The sequence below is a fragment of the Heptranchias perlo genome, chromosome 24 (genome assembly GCF_035084215.1).
Source record: "Heptranchias perlo isolate sHepPer1 chromosome 24, sHepPer1.hap1, whole genome shotgun sequence".
NCBI classification, from domain to species: domain Eukaryota; kingdom Metazoa; phylum Chordata; class Chondrichthyes; order Hexanchiformes; family Hexanchidae; genus Heptranchias; species Heptranchias perlo.
In genome coordinates this window covers 22,205,968-22,232,783 of record NC_090348.1, presented here as the reverse complement: position 1 = coordinate 22,232,783, position 26,816 = coordinate 22,205,968, and the positions used below count along the sequence as shown (strand labels likewise).

General features: G+C 42.3%; 1 protein-coding gene across 1 annotated transcript in view; it reads right to left on the bottom strand.

Moving 5' to 3' along the window:
* Positions 1-8,190: 8,190 nt before the first annotated feature.
* The window catches only part of LOC137341851 (chemokine-like protein TAFA-5), a 278,302-nt gene continuing 259,676 nt past the window's right edge, over positions 8,191-26,816 (bottom strand). The window contains exon 3 of the mRNA XM_068005357.1: positions 8,191-8,504. Within this exon, the coding sequence (XP_067861458.1) occupies positions 8,356-8,504 (149 nt within the window). The 3' untranslated portion in view covers positions 8,191-8,355. The remainder of the gene's footprint in view (positions 8,505-26,816) is intronic.

Genomic DNA, 26,816 nt, shown 5'->3' with positions numbered 1-26,816 from the left:
CAAGATACTGTATCATATAAAGGGGTGCAAGAGGTAAGAGAGAGTTGTCTGGTTTGGTTTGAACTTTGATTTCTAAAAGCTGTAAAAGACACTGGCTCAAACTGATGGAATTGTAGTAATGAACTCTCCCTGTACTCTGTTGGGGAATTGAGGATACCAGGCTGATTGAAGGACTCAACCTACGGCCTTGTCTTTTAAATCAACCTGCCTATTCTCAATTCCCCGGTGCAGTACAAGCACTTCATCATTACTCAAAGGCAAAGGGAAGTCTTGGGGGGATTATTTTCTGTTTAAAGTACTCCTCCAGCTGTCTATTAAAACAAATATATGTAGACCTATACACAATCCCTTTTAGTGAAAATGCTTGATTTTTGTACCCACGTTTAAGACACACATCTTGAATCTCCAATTTCCTCTTTGGCTGCTCCAGTAACATATGTTGTGGGAACAGCATATGAGTATCCAGGGGCAACTTAATTGGCTTGAATAGGAGCTGGAACTTTGAATTAGCCTGAAGGCCAATGCAGAACTGCATGACCCAAGAAAAAAACACCCCAGCTGGGTACAGCTGCTACTGAGCTCTGTAACATCACCCTTCTCTGCCCCTGCCTCAGCTCATCTGCTGCTGAAACCCTCATCCATGCCTTTGTCACCTCTAGGCTCAACTATTCCAATGCTCTCCTGCCTGGCCTCCCATCTTCCACCCTCCATAAACTTGAGCTCATCCAAAACCCTGCTGCTCATATCCCAACTCGCACCAAGTCCCGTTCACCCATTGCTCCTGTACTCGTTGACTTACATTGGCTCCTGGTCCGGGAACACCTCAATTTTAAAATTCTCATCCTTGTTTTCAAATCCCTCCATGCCCTCGCCCCTCCCTATCTCTGTAACCTCCTCCAGCTCTACCAGCCTCCGAGATCTCTGCGCTCCTCAAATTCTTGCCACATTTTAATCGCTCCACCATTGGGGGCAAGCTTTCAGCTGCCTAGGCCCTAAGCTCTGGAATTCCCTCCCTAAACCTCACTGCCTCTCCACCTCTCTCTCCTTCTTTAAGATGCTCCTTAAAACCTACCTCTTTGACCAAGCTTTTGGTCACCTGTCCTAATATCTCCTTATGTAGCTCCGTGTCAAATTTTGTTTGAAAACGCTCCTGTGAAGCACCTTGGGATGTTTTACTACGTTAAAAGCACTATATAAATGCAAGTAGTTGTTGTACAGGACTTTCTGCAGTTTGGTGGCTCTGGATCAGCCCCAGGTTAGTCTGAAGCACTCCGATGTTCAGCATGTTTTACTACCATTTTAAGAATGTTTGAAACCCTTGTCTTGATTCAGGTATGGGTAATAGTTAAGGGAAATTGAATCTAAGTGTGCATTGACACTACAAGTTTAACCTTAGTGCAAAGTGATTTCAGCTTTTCACTGCTGCTAAACTGGCAGCACAAATCCAGAACCAGGACCTGACCTGGCTCCAGAGCAAAGTGCCATGAGACCTCCTGAGGGAGAAGACTCACACTGCATCAGTTTGGCATTACATGGAATGTAAATCCAGTGTGCTGTCAATTCTAGTTTGTATAGTAGAGCCCCTTCAACACTTTGTAAACCTACCTGTTCTTAATTGATATGTTTAGAGAGTGGGGATTCTCCCCGAGATAAACGCTAAACATTGAGATTGCTAACTTTTGGGAGATCTGTATCCAGGCACACGCAGAACTCTCTCCTAACAGGGCAGTTAAAGATCCAGTCAGGTAGGAGCTAAGCTATTTAATCAGGGTTCTGCCTACCCAGAACTTTGAATGCCCCTCTGGTCTTGGACAGGGAGTGTAAATGTACTGAGTGTAGAGCATGGTGTAAAAGATGCAAACTCCAAATCTTACAGCCTTTGTGAAATTTTTTAAATTAATATTTTACTATAAAATCCACAGCCTCCCAATAAGGTCAATGAAATTACTCTGGGATGAACCATAAGATGCTCGACAGCAGAGCAGTTGAGAAAAAAAGCTCAGGTGGAAAATTTCAGTCTCCATAAGACTGGAATATCGAGGCTATTTAGTCCAATATATCCGTAGATGTATATTTTTAAGACAGACTGGGAGACTACTTTGAAGAGAAAATATTTCCCAAAGACTTGCCTTCCCCTTTAGCAACAAAACTGCCAGACAAATGTATGATGTGTGATGTATCACTCATGACAGCGTCTTTGATATCGAAATATTATACATATTTAAAGTGGACCACAATATTTTTCATAAAGCTAATATAAATTATGACATTTTCTTTGGTGAGAATTTCTATGAACCCAGTTTTAATGTTCATCCAGAATAATTTTTGTAGATACTATATGGATTAAATGGTGCGAACTTTTTAAAAGCTAAGGAGGTTTTTAATGCTCAACAAGCTAACAAATTAGACAAACAGATTTTAGACAGTGAAACAGGATGCATTATATTGGTAGAAAGTACCAGCTGGAAACATGTTTGAAAGGTTTCATTCCATGAAATCACAGCCAACAAAGTTACAAATATGTTAGTGTGTGTTAGTCTCATGTGTGTAATAAAACAAACAGGCACTCCCTGATCTCCCATTCCATTTATACAGTAATTTTGTTATAATTCCACCCTTTCATTTATACTGTTAGTATCATGTGATTCTCCCATCCCATTTATACTGTAGTTGTGGTATTATTCTACCATTAAAATTACACTATGAGGATGATGTGATTTTCCCATTCCATTTAGATGGTGTAAATCTACTATTCCATTTACACAGTTAGGATGGTGAGAGTCTCCCATTTCATTTATTCTGTTCTGATAGTGTGATTCTACTACTCATTTGGGATGGTGTGATGCTAATGTTATATTTACAGTGGCTCTCCCATGTTACCTATATTGTAGGTATGCTATGACAACGTGTGAGCTTTGTTTTGGGTATTGGTGGTCTAGGCTTTCTGCAATGGCAGTTGGTAATGGGGCAGGGTGGGCTTTCTGCTCGCCTGAAGTAATTGGCAGTATCCCTGGAGAAATTTCCACAATCAGGTCCATTTAAATATTTTCAGCAGGCTCCCGGCAGTATAACTATTTATGTTTGGGAGCTCATGATTGAGGAGTGCGGGACATGGCAGCTGTTGCAGGAATCCGGTGCTTGAAGCAGCTTAAAAGGCCCATGTAGTCTCCCAGACAAAAAAACTGCCGCTTAACAAGATTCTAACATAAAGCAATGTGGAGCTGGCAATCAAACTTTCCCTCCTTGTATACAGGGATATGTTGGGCTCGATATTAGGAGGGAGGCGGGTTGGCAGTGGGGGGGTCGACTCGGCGCGTGGGTAACGCGCCCAGTGAATTCGGGGTGCTCCGCACGCGATCGCAGCCTAATTGAAGGCACTTACCTTGGCTTCCGGGTTTCCCGTTCTCGACCTGCGCAGCGGGCGCACTGCATACCCGCATCACAGGCTGTAAGCAGGAGGAGCCCTATTTAAAGGGGCAGTCCTCCAATGCTCCTCCTGCAGCAAAGAACCAATTTAGGAGCATGGAGCAGGCGAGAGGCAAGGCAGCTCCAAGGTTCTCTGACTCCTCACTCCAGGTGCTGCTCGATGGGGTGAGGAGGAGGAGGGAAATTTTTTTCCCATCGGATGGGAGGAAGTGGCCTCCCTTCACCACCAAGAAGGCCTGGCTGGAGGTGGCCGAGGAGGTCACCAGCAGCGGCAATGTGTCCAGAACCTGGGTCCAGTGCAGGAAGAGATTTAATGACCTAACCAGGTCAGCCAAAGTGAGTATACTTACGCATTCTCCCACACTCCGTCTTCCACATCACCTCCACCACCACACAACTCCTTCTGCACTGTCACTCCAATGCTCTCGCATCGCTCCTCACATCCACTCAACTATCATCCTCACCTTGCCTGCACGTACTCACCGCCCCAGTTCCCATTCGAACATTACCACGCAACTCAATCCTCATACAATCTCATGGCTATGTCTCACACGCACCCTCCCATGCATCTCCCTCACGCTCACCCCCACCCACACCAATGCATGCAGCGGGTCACCATGCAACCATCACTCAATCACGCCTCTGTGCTTTGCCTTGATAGGAGAAGAGATGCCAGAATGCCCGGGAGAGGGCAAGGACCGGAGGGGGCCCGCCACATCAGGTGGCCTTAACAGATGCAGAGCAGGAGGCACTCGAAATAAGCTGGATGCTGGAGTGCCTGTCCGTGGCGGATGCCGAGACTGGGAGTGCACAAGCGGCTGGTGACAGAAATCTAACACTCAGCACTCATGATAGCGAATGATCTTAGCATCACTTGGCATCTGCAGCACCTCAACATCTGTCCCCATGCTTAATATTGCTTTCTGTTCTCTTGCAGGGCCATCTGCGAGTGCCGTGAGCATGGAGGGCGACTCCTCAGAGGACCTGCCGGCCTCTGGCCCAGAAAGGAAACAATTTAAACTGTTCAATCTCATTCCTGCACGTAGTCAATTGTTGTTAGAGATTTTTAAAAAGACAAATGTTAATTTTTTTTCTTAGTTTTCCTTTCTGTCTCTTTTTTTCTCCCTTAATCCAATCTTTCTTCCCCTTTCTTTATTTCTCTTTCTGTGCCTGATTGACTCTAATTCACCCTCCTTCTCCAGCATTCCCCTGTTTTTTTCTCAATCCTTAAATATCATTGGTTATGGAGATACACTGTTGGTCCCATCATTCACTTAGGTCCCAGATGCCCTGCTCCAACACGATCAGACCCACTGAAACACTTGGACAGTGCACTGGAGTGCTACAAGACTTAGGTCAGCCATCTTGCAGCAGATTCTTGCTAATACCAAATGCATTATTCACCTGATGTTGCCCATGTAACAACCTGTAGCTTTAACAGATTACAAAGAGGAGTTTTTCTTATTTTCCATATTGGGTAGACATCGCTATAAACTGATCTGAATAATAGTGAGTAAGAGTAAATTTTCCACTAATGATATGCCTTCATTTTTCTGCTAAAATGATTCTATTCATACTATTGTCTTAGCTTCTGAATTGTCTCTATTAATTTGAAAAGATATATCTCTTATATATTTGCCTGGTGCATAAAGGGCTAGATAAACTGCTTCAACGAGATTCGGCTCAATATCATCATTGATTCATCTAATTATATGGTGAGCCAAAGTGGAGAAATAACATTTTCTTCCTTTCCATCAGAGATAGAGTCAAGGTTCCCAATGAGATTTTTGAAATTAAAATCCTTGGTCTCATAGAAGTCAAAGGGGGAATTTTAACCCCTCCACGACAGGCAAGAAAGGATCGGTGGTGGTGGTGAGGGGGGGGGCTTAAATTGTTAAAAATATGAAACCCGACCCCAACCTGTTATGAACGCGCCTACTTCCGTTTTTACCGCAGCAGGTTTGGGGATGGCTGAGTAACGCACTCTGTAGAGGCAAGTCGGTAATTATACTATTTAAATAAGGCTCTGTTCCTCAGATTTTGGCAGACATTTAAAGTTAATGCTGGCCGACCAGGTTTCCCAGGCATCAGGAAACCCAGCAGCTGAAGGGAGGCATGAGCTGCCAGCTGCAGCAGGTAAGTGCTTATTCAGCACTGTTTGTGGGCCAGGAAGAGCAGGAGTGCTTCCCTCTGTCACCCCAAAGCACATCTTCTGCCGCGGTCTCTTTCTCCCTGTGCTCGGCCGCGATCTCTCATCACACAATCTCTAGCTCCTCCCCTCCCGGCGATCTCTAGCTCCTCCCCTCCCGGCGATCTCTAGCTCCTCCCCTCCCGGCGATCTCTATCTCCTCCCCTCCCCGCGATCTCTATCTCCTCCCCTCCCCGTGATCTCTCCCTCCCTCGCTCCGCGTTGCCCCACTCTATGCCGCCCCACCCCCATTGACCCCCGATCTTCTCAATTACCGTGGACCGTCCCCAGCTGCTGCCTTCTACAGTAGGCTTTCTCGCCCGGTAGCCAGCCAGCCTCTCAATCTGGCCGGCTGCCGGGCGGGAAACGGAGTAAAAAAATTCTAATAAGGTCCTGCCATTCATTAAACTCAGCAGGACCTCTGCCTTCCCCGTATTTCCCGGCCGCTGACACGTGCCCCCGCTCCCTCCCTGTAAATATCGGGGCCAAAATCTCAGTACCCAAAATAGAATTCTCATCCAATACAAATTGTCAGCCTTGTGTATTCCCATGGCAACATCTTGTTTTTGTGCACATTGTACAAATCTTTGTCTGCATTTAAGTGCTACAACCATGTGAATCTTGTGTAGAAAACAATGGCCCAGAAATTCCTCCGTTCCTCTGATGGTGACCTGCAGCGCTGATCCCGTTGGAATTTGTGGGGTCAGTGCGAGGGCAAGTCATTAGCTTGGGGCAGGCAGGCGCAAGCACCAACTAGAGAGCATCTCTGATGCTCACCTGTCCATGTCCATGGAAATTTGTTCGTTTGCTGCCCTTGGACATTGCTTGACCCTGACAACATTTCTCTCTACCCCCAAAGCAAGGGGGCTGATATGGCAATATTTAAGGAACAATAGCAAGTTGTTTGCCTGGCTTAGATCCCACCAGTAGGGTTCACATATGTCCTCGTGAAGGCTGATATGCTTCCATTCACTTGGCAACTTGGCAACTGCTAAGGAAATGATGGGTCCCGAAGGAATTTGAGGACTGCGAACTCCCATTTTGGAGAATCTCTGGCTCCACCTTCCAGCTGTCATTTGCCTTTTAAAGTGTTGTTTTCCTGGGATTTTACTGGTCTTCCACTGGAGTTATAGCAGTGAGGCCAGCAGAACCCCAAATATTTCTTAGCTGTTTTATATCATCACAATAGCAGAGGTATCTAAATTATACCATGTAGATTGTTGGAAAATGACTGAAAGGACAGTGACCACTGCCATGTTGGATACCCCCAAATTGGCCTTGTATTGATAGTGGAGACTTTACATTATATCCCCAAAACGTTGCGTTGCTCCAAATGAGTATGGTGTAATAAAATGTAAGTAATTTATTTGCAATTTTAAATTAAGGAAATTCTTTGGTAGAATATTCACCTCTTGTGAGCTGCTCCATCAGAGGTGATTTTCCTCTGATATTTCCTGGGCTCAAAAGATAAAGGGTTGGAGACTCGTGGCACCAGGTATCTCCCCTTTTGCATTGCACACAAACTTCCAGCCCTGTAATTATAATGAGCCACCTCATTTTGCCGGGTCTCCATTTGGCAGAGGCCAAAATACACAGGCACCCACAGCCTTAATGCTGGTGGCCAGGCCCCTCAGATCAGACTCCTATAGGCAACAAAATGGTACACCCTGTTTTTTTGAACATCGGGGCTGGATGCAGTTTTTGGACAGCAGCCAGAAGGCCTCAGAGTCGGCAGCCATTATGGCCTGCTGCAGGCTTCTCAGGCTTGCAGCAGTGAACTTTCATCCCCTGCGTTTGGGTGCAAGCCTCTTTCTAGGGGTGTTACCATGCTGAGGGAGCATCACAACTATTGGAATGACCTGATCCTTCTGGATACAGGCGTGTCCAGGTCCCCTCAGCAGAGTGTACTTCGGGTACACTTCGCCCAACTGTCAAAAGCAATAGTTAATACAAAATCCGAATGACTTGGAGGCTGATATAAATACTGAAGATTCATCATTGACAGTTTCTGACCAAATTAACTGAACCAGATTCTCAATAATGAGTCGCAATTTAGAAAAGGAATCTGTGCTATGACTTGTCTTCCTATTCAATAAACCAATGTGGAAAGGCAAATAATTGCACATTAGATGGAATAATGTCTGACTTATTCTTCCAGTCAGAATATAGTTAGTTCCTGGTAATTGAAAATTCCTTTGCTAGCTCAAACATTCAAGCAATTATTGGCAAATGTAAGTAATCAGAATCTTAAAAAAAAACACCGCAATAAGAACCTGTATCACAGTTATATTGCAGATTGTTAATCAATATCATACAGATACTTCATAAAATCCAGAAAATTTAATTCAGTTATTTTTAGTTGTCCACTATGTGGGTGTTAGATACCTCCTTTACAAGGTCAGATACAATACTGTTGGCTTTAAATAATACATTTTTTACAAATAATTAGAACAGAAATGATAAATCTTTTAATATTTACAGTTCTTTAGAACAATATTGTTGAGTAGGCTTATTGTTTTAGTAGAGGGGACAATAAAATCTTTGAACATTTCAAACAACGTCCTACTATTATCAGTTTGCAATAGGTTTGAAGTTACAAGTTATATTTTAAGAGTTATTTGCAATAACATGGTACCAATTCAAACAGTTTATTTTTAATCTGCCTCGACTGATGTCCTTTTTTCCTTTTGACATGGAGTAGATTACGCCCATTATATAAAGTCACAGACTTGATTAATCTGTCAATTGGATCCAAGGCTTACCGTAGTTGTCTTTATTCGCCCACCTGGCTGTGTGCAGGTCCAGCCTGATTTATTCATTAACAAATTGCAGCCTTCTCCTTCCAAACATGGAAGCATTTCACACCATTGTCTAGTCTTTACAATTCGTGCTGAAAAAGAAAGAAGGAAATATATTATTCCTCTGAGTGTTACAATCATACTCAAAGACATAACCCAGCTCATTTATTTTGAATGGAATTCCAAATCAGATTGTCAGATCTGGATAGATACATACAATATGTTTTTTCGGGCAAGTTAACTTTTGATCTATTTCCCCACTCATATCCTTTTCTACCCTTGTGAACTTCTATTCCATGCAGCTCTTGAGGCTGAGAGGATGAGTGTGTGAACTGCCACTTTGTAAATGTTAGGTGAACCATTCTCTACACAGGCCCAACAATGTCCCTTAATTGTGACCTCAGAAGACCATCAGAATCCATCACACCAATCCTCCTTGTGGCAATTCAAGGAAGACTGCAAAATCAGTGCCAAATTATTGGCCGTTTATGTTGTGGATTCATGCCCATCAGAAACTAGGTTCAAACTGACCAAATATATGTCACTTCCTCCTGTAATATCATGATTTGAATTGAAAATCGTGACACTAAGCTGAGTTGATTATATACACACACATTTATACACACACACTTGATGCTGACACTGGGTGAAATGGAAAGAATTTAATTTCCCAGTGCTAATATCCATATCGTGCTGACCACAAACATTTTGTAAAAATACTTACACTAATGGATCTCCTGTGGTTTTTGTACAGTTAGTCTTAGGAAATAGTGGCTTGGGTTCACTCCCATCGGCGGGGTAACTGCGGAACACCAATACCATCTGGCTACGTGATTCTGCCACTAACTGGCTGCAATTTCCTTCCAGGGCCCTCATTTGCAATGCAGGGTGGGTTTGGAGAAGTAATATTTCTTCCGATAGGTTTACCACCAATAGGAGGGAGAGCAATACAGTTTATAGTGCAGCCATTAAAAGGTTGCAGCTAGTTAAAGGGCAGCATCACTTTTCGGTATGAATGTCTGAAACAGCAGCAGCTTGGGGGTGATGTGAGCAGCTGAAAGGGCTACCAGATTCTCAGACGCATCTCTGGAGGTCCTTTTGGCAGAAACCAGGGCCAAAAGAGCAAGTTTGTTAGGCACTGAGGGCAGGAAGCCCCGTAAGATAGTGGTGCTGTATGGAGAGAGGTGGCAGAGGCACTCACTACTACTTCCATTACCCCTAGAACTGCCACAAAGGAAGAGGTTCAGTGACCTCACAATGGTAGCAATGGTACATCTAAGCACTCTCCCCAATACACATCCTCTTCCACTCAGACATTGCTTTACCTCTTGTAATCTTTCTCTTTCAGCATCTGGGTGTCAGGAGAACTTGCTCTGCAAAGGGCAGCCTCAGTAAGCATCCAAGCACCTATTCTACTCAAAACCATTCTGCCAATTCACATTGTCTACCACAAAGGCTACTCTAGTCTTTAAGGACACTTGATTTAAGGAGACAATGCATCTCTCCATCCTAGCATGTTGGGATGCATGCATCCATATGGGGGAGGTGTCAATGTTACTCATACCCTTAACATTGGTTTCTCTCTCCAAAGGAAAAGACTGCTTACTACCAGTGCCAAAGACGTACAATCGGGGGAGGAGCAGCACCGGCAATGAAAACCCAAGTACACATGAAGAAGCATTACAAATTGTAGGCAGGCAGATACATGGTGAATTGTCACATGAAAGCATCATTGCAACTTACTGAGTATCTGGCACTGACATGCAGGATAAGGCAATTGGCATTACACACTAGCTGGAAATTAATAGAATGAAAGCCTTTCCTATTCATAAAATTGAGGAGGTTGACATATGGGGCTTTGAGTGCCACATGCACCTGTGTGAACCCTGCCAGTCTGTAGAACTGGATAGCTCTTTCTCTGTTTGTTTGAATAGATCACTAGTGACCTTCTTGATCTGCCTGATGTTGCTCATGGTGAGTCTGAATAAGAGATTATGCTGACGCACAGAGATGGGTGTGGAAATGATAGAAGAAGCACATCTGGATTGCAAGAATCTGGAAGGAAGGTTGTAAGGGAGGTAAAAAAAATCAAAAATTCCTTTAATATAGACAGACTTTGGAAAACAAAGTAAAAATATCCAACAAAACTGAAGAAAACTATCCAACATAGAAATAGCAAGCAGGAAACTGGTCTGACATTAGATAGGACACAATTCTGTACTTGAAGATTTTGGAGTCTGAGGCTGCACATCAGATCAGGCAACACCAGACAGATCCACTAGTGCACCTAATAATATATTAAAATCCTTGAGTCTGTAACATTGTCACACCCCCAGTCCATTAAAATCAATGGGGAATAAAACAATAATGCCTGCTAATCTTGCTTCCTCCAAAGGTGGTGCTACAACCTCAAAATATTTACAAGATTTCCAATTATTCTAACTTGAATGAAAAGAAAATCTGATTGCATCCACAGGGGAAGAAGAACATCAAAATCTGCCCGGAGGCTTAAAAATGAGAAACTGCAGAGATGTTCAAATGTAAAACATCCCAAAACGGTACAGGTTCAGATTACGCAGTCAGATTGGTAGCCCTGCAGGATAATAGGCCACAATCAAAAGGAGAAAATGGGCCAGAAAGTTCAAAAAAAGAAGCTTCAACAGAGAGTTCAGTCCCAAACTGTAGCCTCAGGCTTCTTTGAAACAAAGAGGTCTCCAAGTATAAAAATTTAAGACAAAATGGATGATTTCACAGGTAAATTTAATGATGTTGTAAATTATGTAATTTATTTGTTATGTTAAAAACTTCACTTCCATACTAACAAATTTACAGCAATTTCATTGGCTCCACTTTACATCGCTTTTGTTAATTTGTTCCTTTGATACATGCTCAGCATTTCCTAATTAGTCATTTTTATTCCCAATTTTCTTATTTTAATTGGTACATTGCCAACCTTTTCTGTTGTAGTTTGTTGCAGGTTTCTGAATCAAGTGCCAGTGTGACAGAGATATAAATTTGTATATAGACAATATGATGTCCAAAGTGGGGGGACAAAAAAATATATCAATTAGAAGATCTCCCCTGGTGTTGCTCATGGCGAGACAGAGGATATGGTGTTTTGTAACAAAACGCATGTTATGCAAGTATTAGTAACAAGACCACTGATCTACTGATGATAAAAGGGGTGTTACGCCATGTGATGCATAATGTATTATTGTTGTCTGGGCATTGTGTTACAGTGACTGAACAAGACAAATTGTGTTTTAACTGCATGGTTTTCTGGGAATTTTACCAATGTTTTTGGGAATTCAATTCCACAATTGTCCATTTTTCTCAAACTGTAAATAAGTGGCTCTGATTTTATTCTGCATTCCTTTTCCCACGTATTCAATTTTATCACTTACCTTTTTAAAGGCCAATATACACAGCAAGATGTACCAGGTTGGAGATGGGTACCTGCTGTTCAGCAGCACTGAGGAGTGATTTCCTCTGTTTCGTTAGCAGTTGGGGAGGTGGTCCTGGGGTCTTACAGCATTGAGAAGGGTTGCTCAGAGTATGTAATACCGTCAAAGTGGGGTGGGGGGGGGGCACAGGTTCTGATAGCACTGGGAAGAGGAATCCTCTAGAAGGGAGAGGGTTCCGGTGACTGGCAGCCATTGGAGGGCTATCCAAGGTTCCGAAAAGATGGAAGGATGGGTCTCAGCATCTGGAAGTACTAGGGAGGGGATCATGGATTCTGACAGTATTATGGGGGAAGAGTCTTTGCTTCTGGCAGTACTGTAGTGTGGGTCCCTGAGGTGTGACAACATTTGGGAGGAGTTATCAGGTTCAGGCAGCACTGGATAAGTAAGGGGAGGGTACCAGGGTCTGGCAGGTCTGAGGGCGGGGGGAAAGTTCTAGGATCTGGCAGTAAGGGGGGATCCCATAAACAGGAGGGGTATCCAGGATATAGCAAAACTGGAGAGGGTTCAAAGGATTGGCAGCATTAAAGAAGGGGCCTCGCAGAGTCTAGGAGCACGAGAGGATTTGGAGTCTTGTAGCATTGGGAGGGGAAGATCCAGCATCTGACAGCACTGGGGAGATGGACCAAGAATTACAGCTCCATCCCTCGCAGAGCCCATTATCCCTTCTCCAACGTGTTCTCTGACAGTTTGCCTTGCCCCTGGCCAATGCCTTGCCTTTGAGGCCTGCTTCTGCCTTGAAGCCAGCTTTTAGCACTATGCGCTTTCAGACTGTATTTTCTGACCATAGTTGCTATTACTATCAGCATATACAGTATTACTATCAGCATATACAGTATATGTGTAGTGCTGAAAATCAGCTTCAGAATGGGAGTGGGCCTCAAAGTGTGACAGACAAACAGGCCATGCAAGCACACGTCCAGTTTTTATAATACTAAAATACAGAACAAAAAAAGTGCTATTTTATATATAATTCTCTGCTGGTGCCATTTTTGGATATTGTGTAGAATCGTTACCACATTCCTCTGAGAGATCATGTCAAAATGTGACAGGCTAGATAACAGATTGCCTGTACTGCCATCTCCAGGTAGGAAGTAAGGTGATGAACTACAGAACTTCACTGGAATGTAGATACTTGCAAAACACAACTGCACTGGTTAAAAAATGATGCCTGTGATTGTTGAGTCTAATTTTTTTAAATTTAATTAATAGTATGACCTTAAGGTAGTGTTGAAATCTGAAAACAAGATTATCATTTTGTTTTGAATGCTCTATTATTCGATAGGAGGAATTATGATCCTAACATTTTCAGAAAAAAAACCCTTCCTAATATTCACTAACTAGAGCAGGTGGTGCTGGAGTCACCGGGATTCAGTGTTGAGTGGGTTTGTGAATGATTTGAAAGACAATAAAGTGTTCTTCAATCCTGGCAATATCAATAAATGCAGCAATCTTGATTGTGTTAGGATGTTTACCAACACAATCTAGGCACCTCTAATAGCAATACTTCAGAGTGCTGGGTTCTACGACACTGCTGCCTCAAATCAATAATGTTGGGAAAGCAACAAGCCAGTGGCAAGATAAGCTTTAGATTTTTCTGCTTTTAAGGTTTGCAGCAAAGGAACTAAATAATCTATAAAATGCATAACTTGTGATATAATTAAATATACTTTGTCTAAAATATGTGTATATAGTATCTGGCTGTTATTTGTACCTGTGCCTGTACTTTTTAACATTCAATTCACAATTAAAGCACCACCAACTGGAAGAGGAGATTAAAGAGCATGAGGATTAAAGTATGTATTCATATTATGGGTTGGGTAAATGATTACGATTCCTATGCATCCGCCACCAATTAGGCACAGCTGCAGACTGCCTCCCTGTTGACTTCTGCATGTATCGCAATACTGTAAATTTGTTACACTGCATTCTTGCACGGAAAATACCTGGCATCCAAGAATGATAAAAGCTGGTTTAACGATGCAGGAGTATTTTTTTTCAAAAGCTGGTGTTACAAAAGGCTTCAAACTGCACATATTTTCTATCAAAAGTTTCCCTTGTTGTGTAGGCACTGTAAACACCACCATCTATGCTCTTGTAATGGGCATTCATATAAATACAGTTCAAAAACTAATGGATCAATGGAATCCAGGAGTTTAAGAAAATGTGTCAGTTGCAAGACTGAGTTGGCCCCTTTCCCATGTGCTCCTCTTCACCTGCTTTGACAGTATGTTCAATGCATTCTCTCTCCTAGCAACCAATGCTGTTGGCTACACTTAGTTTTAAAACTTAGAAGCAGTGGCTCACTGTGCCTAAGTAGTGTATTGAGCTGTACAGAGCTGGACCTGCAAGATCAGAACACACTTTACGTTGAAATAGTTCAGTTTAATTTAGCTCATTTTCCTCATCGTATTTCCTAATAAATAGTAAAATCATGTGTAAATCCTGTTGATAATCTTCTGTTATTAGGTCTTGCATGATTTTGCATTCAAACTGTTTTATACATACATGAATCAGGACAAACCAAATAACACACTGCAAATGGATTTGCTCACATCCTATTTCATTTCTTTGCAAGAAAACAAATAATCACTATGCAACAATCGTGCTTTGCAATGTACTGAAAGTATTTCCGTTGTTGCATTGGAGAATGCACATGTTAATAAGAAAATAATACTTGAATTTATACAGCGCATAATAGTTACGTTTGGGAAAGATAAGACGTCAATGTGACTCATTCTACACAATTAATTACTTTGAAGTGCGCTGAGTCGGGTTATGTACGCAAACACAACAGCCATTTTGTAACATCAACATCACCATGGGGTAAGTAACCAGTTAATTAGTTTTCAGACAGTATTGATTGAAGGAGGGATATTGGGGATCATGAGACTTTAGGGATCATGGTGCTCAGTTGCACCATCACGATATAGGACAAGTTCAATGGGCCAGTTGTTCTTTTCTATGATGTGTTTTATATGTTCGTAATTGTTTTAAAGAGAAAAATCAAACACTGCTTTTCATATTGCTGGAGTAGTATTCTATATTCCTAACATAGCATTTACAGGAAGGCACATTGATGATATAGTTGTGCATATTTTTAATGTATTTTTATTCACTTCAGGATCTAGTGGTATTGTTAGTTTGTTCACTTTTTTGATGCAGTTGGGAGCAGGTAGTAATGTGCTGCCATTGTTTTTCTGGCATGAGTCTGTCCCTCCTTTTACAGAAATGTGTTAGTTGGTTTGTGATAGGGGACTTGTGTGGACCTCCAGAAAGGCGATCCAAACTACCTGGTACTTTCCTAGTTCTAGGGGGAGACCATACATGACACACTCTGACTGGTATATGTTCCTTATAGGTGCTTAATCAGATGTTTGTGGTGGGAGAGGTAGGGTTCCTTCACAGCAAGGGCATGCATCTTCTTCTGCTGAGCAATGAAGGTCTGTATACTAATCTGTATATCTCAAACAAACCTTGTGCCTGGGGAACAGGACAGCAGACAAGGAAATGTGTCTTAAGGGATGTCGGTGTTGGCTTCTGCCTGTGTGATATCCTATGCTGCAATCCAAAAGATTTGGACTTGGGGGAATGGATCAAATGATCCTCTGCAGCAGTCCTCGGTAAGGATAGATGGAATCTGCGAGGCTTATGCAGGATGTGGTATGTTCTGAAGAGCCCAAGTTGATCCTTGTACATTTTACTGCACATGGTGTTGTGATAGGTGTGTGGTATTTGATGTCCACCTGAACCATCAGATGGACTGCAGTTTGATGTCTCATTCAAAAGATGACATCCCTGACAATTCAGCTCTCCTTCAGTAATGCACTGGTATGACAGTCTAGATAACGAGCACAAAACCCAGTCTGAGACACAAACCTACAACTTTTTACCCCTTGGATGAACGTGCTACCAATTGAGCTAATCTGGCAATTTTTAATTTATACTTAGTACAAAAATGTGCCATTGGACATACTGCCTTCATAAGTCATCAGTCACACAACACTGGTGGAAATTTGCCTTTAGCTTGGGTCCCCTACGTCAATACTCAACAAATCCCCCATTTTACCGACAAGTACAGGTGCAGGGCCAGCTGCTACCAGCCAAATCTTATTATTATAAGTCTGTTCATTTTGATTTAATGTGTTAAACATGCAATTGGTGGTCATTTTAGATCTTTAATTATTTCAGTGGAAGAGTAAAAAAAACGTCATTAAATAAGCTTTATTCACAGCCATCATTTCAATGACATTTGGATTTCAAAGACCATCTCCAACAAGAGAGAGTCTAACTACCTCCCCTTGACATTCAACGGCATTACCATCGCCAAATCCCCCACCATCAACATCCTGGGGGTCACCATTGACCAGAAACTTAACTGGACCAGCCATATAAATACTGTGGCTACAAGAGCAGGTCAGAAGCTGGGTATTCTGCGACGAGTGACTCACCTCCTGACTCCCAAAGCCTTTTCACCATCTACAAGGCACAAGTCAAGAGTGTGATGGAATACTCTCCACTGGCCTGGATGAGTGCAGCTCCAACAACACTCAAGAAGCTCGACACCATCCAAGATAAAGCAGCCCGCTTGATTGGCACCCCATCCACCACCTTAAACATTCACTTCCTTCACCACCGGTGCACAGTGGCTGCAGTGTGTACCATCCACAGGATGCACTGCAGCAACTCGCCAAGGCTTCTTCAACAGCACCTCCCAAACCCGCGACCTCTACCACCTAGAAGGACAAGAGCAGCAGGTACATGGGAACAATACCACCGGCACGTTCCCCTCCAAGTCATGCACCATCCCGACTTGGAAATATATCGCCGTTCCTTCATCGTCGCTGGGTCAAATCCTGGAACTCCTTTCCTAACAGCACTGTGGGAGAACCGTCACCACACGGACTGCAGCGGTTCAAGAAGGCGGCTCACCACCACCTTCTCAAGGGCAATTAGGGATGGGCAATAAATGCTGGCCTCGCCAGCGACGCCCACATCCCATGAACGAATAAAGAAAAAAAAAGTCTGTTTCCTTTATGTACACACGTAGAAAATATAAGCAATCAACGGGATTTTAATCAGTTAAGTCTGAAAGTATTTTAAATGCTTCTTATTTTGTGCTTTGTTCCATCTTCATACCTTGCTCCATTTTCATTTATATGGACTGCCTTTCACAGACCATTATTTTTTTTTATTCGTTCATGGGATGTGGGCATCGCTGGCGAGGCCAGCATTTATTGCCCATCCCTAATTGCCCTTGAGAAGGTGGTAGTGAGCCGCCTTCTTGAACCACTGCAGTCCGTGTGGTGAAGGTTCTCCCACAGTGCTGTTAGGAAGGGAGTTCCAGGATTTTGACCCAGCGACGATGAAGGAACAGTGATGTATTTCCAAGTTGAGATGGTGTGTGACTTGGAGGGGAACATGCAGGTGGTGGTGTTCCCATGTACCTGCTGCCCTTGTCCTTCTAGGTGGTAGAGGTCGCGGGTTTGGGAGGTGCTGTCGAAGAAGCCTTGGCGAGTTGCTGCAGTGCATCCTGTGGATGGTACACACTGCAGCCACTGTGCGCCGGTGGTGAAGGGAGTGAATGTTTAGGGTGATGGATGGGGTGCCAATCAAGTGGGCTGTTTTGTCCTGGATGGTGTCGAGCTTCTTGAGTGTTGTTGGAGCTGCACTCATCCAGGCCAGTGGAGAGTATTCCATCACACTCCTGACTTGTGCCTTGTAGATGGTGGAAAGGCTTTGGGGAGTCAGGAGTGAGTCACTCGCTGCAGAATACCCAGCCTCTGACCTGCTCTTGTAGCCACAGTATTTATGTTGGCTGGTCCAATTAAGTTTCTGGTCAATGGTGACCCCCAGGATGTTGATGGTGGGGGATTCGGCGATGGTAATGCCGTTGAATGTCAAGGGAAGGTGGTTAGACTCTCTCTTGTTGTCTGGCGCGAATGTTACTTGCCACTTATCAGCCCAAGCCTGGATGTTGTCCAGGTCTTGCTGCATGCGGGCATGGACTGCTTCATTATCTGAGGGGTTGCGAATGGAACTGAACACTGTGCAATCATCAGCGAACATCCCCATTTCTGACCTTATGATGGAGTGAAGGTCATTGATGAAGCAGCTGAAGATGGTTGGACCTAGGACCCATTTGACCATATTTAGTTTATAGTAAAGTTCCTGTAAACACTGTTTGCATTGCAGGAACCGGTTGACTATAGCTATGATGCAATTACATTTTTTATAGCTAAATTCACAGGGTTCTGAGGACCCTGCCAGCCCCGCGATCTCCCCACCCCCCTCAGCACTTACCAGTGAGATACTTTATTCTTTATTCTATCACACGTTATTACTTTTATGGAGTGAATCTCAATCACTCTCTTCACATTTCCTATGGCATCATCCTTCCAGGACAACAGGTTATTTGATAAGCAAAAGGTGGGGAAAATTTTGCTAATACACTTAAAAATAACAGTCACTAATTCATTCTTTCCTTCTGCCTTCTTACCTCTCTCAACCTTTCCTTCCTCTTACAATCTTCAGGCTTTTAAAACCTAACCTTGGCATCATCTCATTATTTACTGATTTTCCTCATCTTCTGTTTTACTGTTATTTGGTGCTTGTACTGTGCCCTTTGCTTTTTACCTTGGCGTCGCAATGGATTTTTTTAACGAGGATTTTGTTCTTTGAAGAGGATCTTGCTGATTATTGAATAGCATGTGCAGAAACTCTAACCATGATGCTGACAGTAAGTCTACAGTTTTACAGCAGTTACTGGTATCAGACCAGTACCAGATGCAATGTGCGCTGGACTGGATTATACTACTAGCTGTGCACCCATCCAGATCACAGTAAGATCTGCCACAAAGGACCTCTGAGCATGTGCAGTGCTCCGCTGCTTAGGCCGTTAGTTTTTTATGTTAGGAGTGAGTGAACAGGACCCTCACACCTCTTGGTATGATCTGACATCCAAGTTATACTGTAACTTTCTTGCTAAGGCACCCAAAACCACTTCGCATTGACACAAAAGTGGCAGTTTAATTGTAGCATAAGTCTGCTTTGTTTTTCACATTAAGATTATTTCAGGTAGCTGTAATCATAGGATATTATAAGTAATCCACAATAATAGCTGCCTCACACAATAATGATTTTGAAACATGATCTGCTACAATCACGGATACAATTACTAAACACGCTGATCACACACAAGGGACCATGTCCTCGATAGTTACACTTGTCTGGTTTCATGTTGCTAATCAAGAAAACAAACACCTTATTCTACTTCTATTTTGTAATTATCCCCTCCCCCAGAGACACCTCTATTCACATATGCTGTACTTTTATCAACATTAATTTGCTTTCAAACCGACTACTACCAGCTGCCTGAGAATATTGATGTGTTCAGTGTTCCTTCTTTTTCTCCGGTTTTCTTGCCTCCTCCTGGTATCTCTCCAAATGGTCTAGCTGAAAAGTTGAATTCAAAGTATAGGGAAACATGGGGGGCAGGGAACCCCACATCAGAAGGCTCCATGGTACACTACATATATCAACACAATGTATTATCAGATCACTGACATAGGAACATACAAACAGAAATTTTAGACAATCCTTCTTGCCTTTGCTAAATTAAAGCTCTCAGAAAAATCCAATTTCTTGCTTTCTTCCCATAACCTTTTATGTCTTTCTTCCTGAAGTAATTATTATCCAGTACCTTTTGAATGCTGTAATTGATTTAGCATCAATCACTTGTGGCAAAGCATTCCACATTCCAATAACCTTTTGCAAGAAAAGTTTCTTCGAATCTCTCGCTTTATGTATCTAGTGCTTATCATGAGATTATGGCCGATTTACCTGTCAGTGGAAATAATCTACCTATGCTTATCTTGTTTATTCCTTTTATCATTTCAAACACCTCTATCAAATTCCCCTGTCAATCTTCTCTGTTTGAGAGAATACAGGCCTAGATGCTCTAGCCTTTCTTCATAACTCAGCCCCTGATACTTGCCTGATAAATCAGTTTTGCACTATTATATCCCTCTCATAACAAGGAGCCCAAAACAGCAGACAGTATTGCAGATTTCTGATAATAAAAGGTCTTTAACACTAATGTAAAGGTGTGTTCAATATAGAGAAGGTCTGTCAGAATTGTTTCTTAAATTTTCAAGAACTCGAGAAGCCACAGTCCTTTCTTAGTCACATCTATGACATGAGGGATAAAAGTACCTAGTGAGAAAAAGTCTGTGGACGTCAAATTAAATTTGATCACACTACATTCTCAGCATCCGTACCACTGTCAGCACAATCAGAAGAGACCTGTAAGAGTGTCACGACTCATCTGCTCATCAGTATCTGCTCTGCAGGTTCTCAGCTGTGAATCACAGTCATGCGTTATAGAAGTTCTGGTGTCATTAACACTAATAAGCAGTGAAGCATGAAATAGATAAACACCAATTGAAATTTTTAAAATCCTTTTTAAAAGGCCTAATAGGTAGAAAACAAGGGAAACAAATTAGTTAATTAACACGTCATGAGTGTGAAAAGATCTCACAGTCACCTCACAAAAATATGTTTGTGATTTATTTTTTAATTAGCTCTTCCATCTCCCTGCATCATAAACAGTTTTTTAAAATGCACACAAACCCTGCCAGAGGTAGTATCTAAAATAAGAGACACATTCTTACATTTACTCGTTCAATTTCACATCATTACAGTCTCATCAAAAGATAATTTAAATCAACAACTCAAATTGAAATTTTAATAAATAGTAAATTCAACAATACTCTCTGTAATAAGCCGAACCAGAGACAAATCATGATTTCATTCCCTTTTGCTAGGGAGATATTAACATGTAATTTTTGCTAAATTGATGTCTTCATAAGTAAGATTCTGTTCTGTGCAGAGTCTGACAGAAGTTCTACAGTAATGAGTGCAGTATATTCTTTTTATTGGGGAAAGTACTCCAGAAAGTGTGAGCAACCTTGATTTCAAACAAAAACAACAATTTGCTTTTATATAGTGCCTTCAAGGCCGAGGCTGGGACGGAGATGGGTGATGTTACAGAGGCAGACATAGGCGGTCTTTCTGATGGAAAAGGGGTCGGAAGCTCAGCTTGGGGTCAAATATGAAGACTAGGTTGCGAATAGTCGGCTTCAACCCGAGACATTGGGCCAGGGAGGGGGATGCAATCAGTGGTAAGAGCATGGAGACTATGGCAGGACTGAAGACAATGGCTTTGGTCTTCCCCATGTTTAACTGGAAGAAATTGCAGCTCATCCAGGCCTGGATGTCAGACAAGCAGGCTGACAACACAGAGGCAGTGGGTGGGTTGAGAGAGGTAGTGGAAAGGTAGAACTGAGTGTACGTGTGGAACTTGACACCATGGCTTACGGCTCCAATGGGGCAGGATAAGGAGGAAGACGAGCAGGCCAGGGATAGATCCTTGGGGGACTCCAGTAATTGTGGGTGCAGGAAGAAAAACCATTGCTGGAGATGGAGTGAACATGGAGAGGAGGAAGAGCATATAGGATACCATATCTTCCTAGGAGGAACGAGAGAGGAATGCTCAGATCAGCAATGATCATGGTAGTATCAATAAAAGAAAGACAAAAAAAAGATTGGGATGGAGAGTGATAGGAGGCTAGATGTCAGAGTGGGATCGCCTGCTATTCACCAATCTTTTTCATGTACCTGTCCAAAAGTGTGAGAGAGGTGCAAGAGCATCCCTCGACATGAGATGATTATTGAAGTCTTGGACGAACTTGAGAATTAAGAGTTATTGAGAGGAAAAAATAATAAAATTGTGCTATATGCATTATGTATTGGCAAGAAATCCATATATATGACTTTAATTGAAGGCTTTCAGATACTATACTGAAAAATCAGTGCTTGTCTGATGTATATTCAAAGATGTCAGTCTTTTTGTGATTTTATATTTTTATTATTTTATTCTAGAATGTATTTTCTATAGAATGCAGGTAAAATGGATAATACAGATTATAAGAAACAAAGATTTGCAATTATATGATTTCTTATCACACCTTTCAGAAACATCTCAAAGCACTTCACAAACAGCAGTGTTTTGCAGGCAGCAAGATTCCACAAATAGTTATGAGATGAATGGCCAGTTAATTGGTTTATGATGGTGTTACTCAGGACCCTGGGAGAACTCCTGCTCTTCTTCAAATAATGCAATGGGATCTTCAACATCCACCTGAACCAATGGACATCTAATCTGAAGGGCACCATTCAGTACTGTCCTGAAACATCACCCTGGTTATGTGCTGTCCTGGAGTGGAGCTTGAATCCACAATGTTCTCAACTGGAGGAAAGTGTAACACCTACTGAGCCAAATGGACACTAATATTAATCCATACAGAATTTTCGAGAGTATCTGTGTATATGGTTTTGTTTTTCTGTTTCTGTCTATCTTATTGTACAGACACTGAATTTGGCTGCTAATAGCCAAATTGCACTGGTAATCAGTTTACCTGTATGGACTGCATTATTCATGTCAACACATGTTTCATGAAGCTTTGAAAGAGGCTTACTCACAGAAGTTTAATACATTGTTTCTTTGCCAACTCCAACATATTCTTATAAAATCCATAAATATCAATATTGAAAAAAAGCAAAAGTATTTACATCAATAATCCTTAAGAAGTTAATGTTAGCCCATCTTGAACTCCTTTGAAAAACGTACTCTGTAACTACTTCAGCTTGCAATAAAGATTAAATATTTATTCCAGCATAAAAGACACATGTTTTTGGCCAAAGTCCATTGCACAATTCTTTAAAATAAATCATTAAGCAGTTTCCGCCCTCCTTCCCAATGTTACTTAAAAACAGTTATGCTGTCTTAAGTTTTTCTTTAATGTCAACATTAACGTGTGTTAAATTTTGTTTGATAATGCTCCTGTGAAACGCCTTGAGGCATTTTACTACATTAAAGGCGCTATATAAATGCAAGTTGTTGTTGCTGTTATTGTACAGTTGAATGTCGTTACTGGCTTCAGTAAGCCTCACATTACAGGTGTTAACTGTCAGCAATATCAATAATGCAGATGACTGTGCAGTGCCTTATCTAAACATTCAAATATGAGGTGCAGGAGCGAGGACAGACCAAAGGGTATGAACTGCAGCAAATGTAAGCTTTCTGTGTCGCATAAGTAGATTAATCAAAATCCTTTGCCAGATGAGCTGATAGCAACTGATCAGAGGAATGACAGATTAAAAGTTAATTATATCAACTTCTGGTAAAGCCTTAAAAATCTGCTAAATTACAAGTCTGTGTGGAAGGTTGATAAAATAAATTAGATGTTTTACAAGGCACTAATGAGATACTGCAGACTAGTGTTTTGAGCCATTCTATGTGACTGTGATAACCTGTTAGCCCCAATTTGGCAATCCAATTCAGTGTAAAAAGTAATAAACGGTCAGGCACCATCATGTGAAAAGACAAGTCATTTTTTTTAAGTGTTTTTTCATAAAACAGGATATCGATAAATCTTCTGTTGTTGGACATGGATATGCTGGTACTCCTCTCCAGCAGTTTCCAGGTGACCCATTATTAAATGTCATGCATTTTGCTGAAAAGCTAGAACATTCTGCAGGCGAATGTTGAAGCAGTTCAACGTGTTAGTTCATAATATCATAATGTTGTAGATTCTATTCAGAAAATCCACAAAGTAAGTGAAATCTCCACATTATTGAGCTTAAAGAAATAGGGTGACAAAACAGTGTAGCTGCTAGTTCCATCCAAAGCTATTTCAGCTGCAAGACTTTCAGTAAATCTTCCAACTAATCTGCACACAAACTAACTATAATAGGCATTATATAGCAAAGGTTAATGACTTTCTAGTATAAGTCACATACATAAAACTATATACCCTGAAAATCCTTATTTAGTCACTTGTGTTCCAAATACACTGTTTAGCTGGATTAATCCTTGCAACAGGAAGAAGCAAACAGCCAGAAGATAAAAAAATAAATTCTTGTTTTTAGCACTCCCAGCGCAAAGCTTCACACCCTGTGGGTGCTTATTGGGCACTCAAATGCACGCCCGCCACAACTTTCTGTCCAGTGATTTGTTTGTGTGTCTGCATGTGATGCTAAATTCATAGCAATACTGTACAGTACACTTGGTGGGTTAACTTCCTCTTAGGATGAGTGAAGGTTAATTTTTTTGCACTGTTAGGTCACCACAACTTCACTCACTGCACTTTCCTTCTTAAGTGCAGGAACCCCAACTGACCCATCCTATGTTCTTTCTAACAATTTTTTTATTATTAGTTCATGGGATGTGGGCGTCGCTGGCAAGGCCCACCCCTAATTGCCCTTGAGAAGGTGGTGGTGAGCCGCCTTCTTGAACCGCTGCAGTCCGTGTGATGAAGGTTCTCCCACAGTGCTGTTAGGTAGGGAGTTCCAGGATTTTGACCCAGCGACGATGAAGGAACGGCGATATATTTCCAAGTCGGGATGGTGTGTGACTTGGAGGGGAAAGTGCAGGTGGTGTTGCTCCCAGGTGCCTGCTGCCCTTGTCCTTCTAGGTGGTAGAGGTCATGGGTTTGGGAGGTGCTGTCGAAGAAGCCTTGGCGAGTTGCTGCAGTGCATCCTGTAGATGGTATACACTGCATCCATGGCACGACGGTGGTGAAGGGAGTGAATGTTTAGATTGTGAAGGGGCTTGATCGGGTGGATGCGGTAAGGATGTTCCCAAGGATGGGTGAAACTAGAGCTAGGGGGCATAATCTTAGAATAAGGGGCTGCTCTTTCAAAACTGAGATGAGGAGAAACTTCTTCACTCAGAGGGTGGTAGGTCTGTGGAATTTGCTGCCCCAGGAAGCTGTGGAAGCTACATCATTAAATAAATTTAAAACAGAGATAGACCGTTTTCTAGAAGTGAAGGGAATTAGGGGTTATGGGGAGCGGACAAGAAATTGGACATGATGCTGAGTTCGGATCGGTCAATGCCCTGTGGGTGGCGGAGAGGGCCCAGGGGCTGAGTGGCCGGGTCCTGCTCCTACTTCTTGTGTTCTTTAGATTTGTGGTTGGGATCAGATCAGCCATGATCTTATTGAATGGCGGAGCAGGCTCGAGGGGCCGATTGGCCTACTCCTGCTCCTATTTCTTATGTTCTTATGGGGTGCCAATCAAGCAGGCTGCTTTGTCCAGCAAGCTCCTTGGGAGTCAAGCACTCCAAGCCTCTTCCCAATCCCTCTCACACATCCATTCCTCTAGATCCCATTGATGCACAAACAATCACTGCACCCTTCGTACTTTCCTCCAGAATGTTTGCTTATTTGCCCACAACATTATTGTGGATAATTGTATCAGCATCCTGGCAATAACAGAAACATGGCTCCAGGACAGCAACTCCTTCCCCCTGACAGAAGCCTCCCTGCCAGCCTTCACCATTGCCTCCACTAAACTGCAAGTCACACCTTGACCTTTTCTTCTATGCCTCTGGTACCTTCTTCTTCTTTGAGCGCCTTACCCTCTTCCATCACTCATACTCATTTATCATTATTTCCCCCTGCGCCCCCTCCCCCAGACCTACACCAGCTTCCTCACTGAGGTGCTCTCCAATCTCTTTTCCCATAGCCTCTGTACCAAGTGACTCCTCATCCTCGGTGTTTTCAATCTTCACCTCAACCTCCCCAGCCCTCTCGCCTTTGAATTCATCACCCTCATAATCTCCTTCAATCTATTTCTTCATATAAACTCCCTTATTAATATCCTTCGCCACCCTTCTGACCTCCTCATATCTCATGGTCTCTCTGCATCTGTGGTCTTAATCTCCCACAAGGTCTTCTCTGGCTGCTATCTCACCACCACATCCCCGTACCCTCCAATAATCCCACTATTTCCAAGATCCTCCCATGTTTGTACTCTTAAAACCAGTAGAAATGTAAAATTCTCCAAAAAATGCTCATGCATTGTCAGTGGTTGGAGTTGGAGGCAGGAAGTGCAGGGAGAAGTGCAGAGGTATTCTGTATTAAAAAAAATTGTTGGCATTGGACGGGAATGGTGCGGTGGTTATTTAGTGCACAGATAATTATTTTTATAATTAAATTATGGGATATGGAGCCATGGCAGGTGGATGGAGTTAGGATACAGATCAGCTATGAACTCAGTGAATGGTGGAACAGCTGCGAGGGGCTGAATGGCCCACTCCTGTTCCTATGGCAATGTTATGGAGATGGAACTAGGCGATCCTTGACAATGGAAGAGATGCGTTGGAGGAGGAGACATGGATGGCCATGTTGAACCACATGGAGAGGTCAAAGAGGACAAAGAGGGATAAAGCACTATGCCCACAGTCGTAGAAAATTTCATTCATGACTTTGGTTAGGGCTGTTCTGGTGCGTTGTTGGGGTGGAAATCTGATTGGAAGAATTGAAAATTTTTTACATTGAAGATGCTATTTAAATGCAAGTTATTACAAATAACGCATAACTGAAAAGCTAATCAGATTGCACCTTTAATAAATAATACTGCTGATCCACTTATCAATCTGCAAATCTTGCAATTAAGTCCAAAAGGCTGGCTAATTTCCCTGTATAGTCAGGTTTATTGTTCTGCTTGGTTCAGTTAAAAGTTGCAGAAAGCCCTGCATTAGCTTATGCCATAATGCCAACCATTCTGCCTTTTTACTTATAAAAATAAGAAGCCAGTGTTGAACCAATTATTTGAGAGAATCCTTCTGGTTAGTTATTTCACACAGCTCATCAATAATTGTTCAGAAGGTCAGTCGTTGTTGAAAACCGTGAAGATGCAATCAGACTTCAACGGGAGGTATGTATTCGAAGTGAAAGATTTTACTCAGTTATACATAAGAAACACAATTAAGCATTTTAAAGACAAATGTTGCAATTTCTGGATATTCACAATGGGTCTTGTCAGCATTATAGGTTAATGTTTCAGGTTGTAATAAAGGGATTCTACAGGAAATAG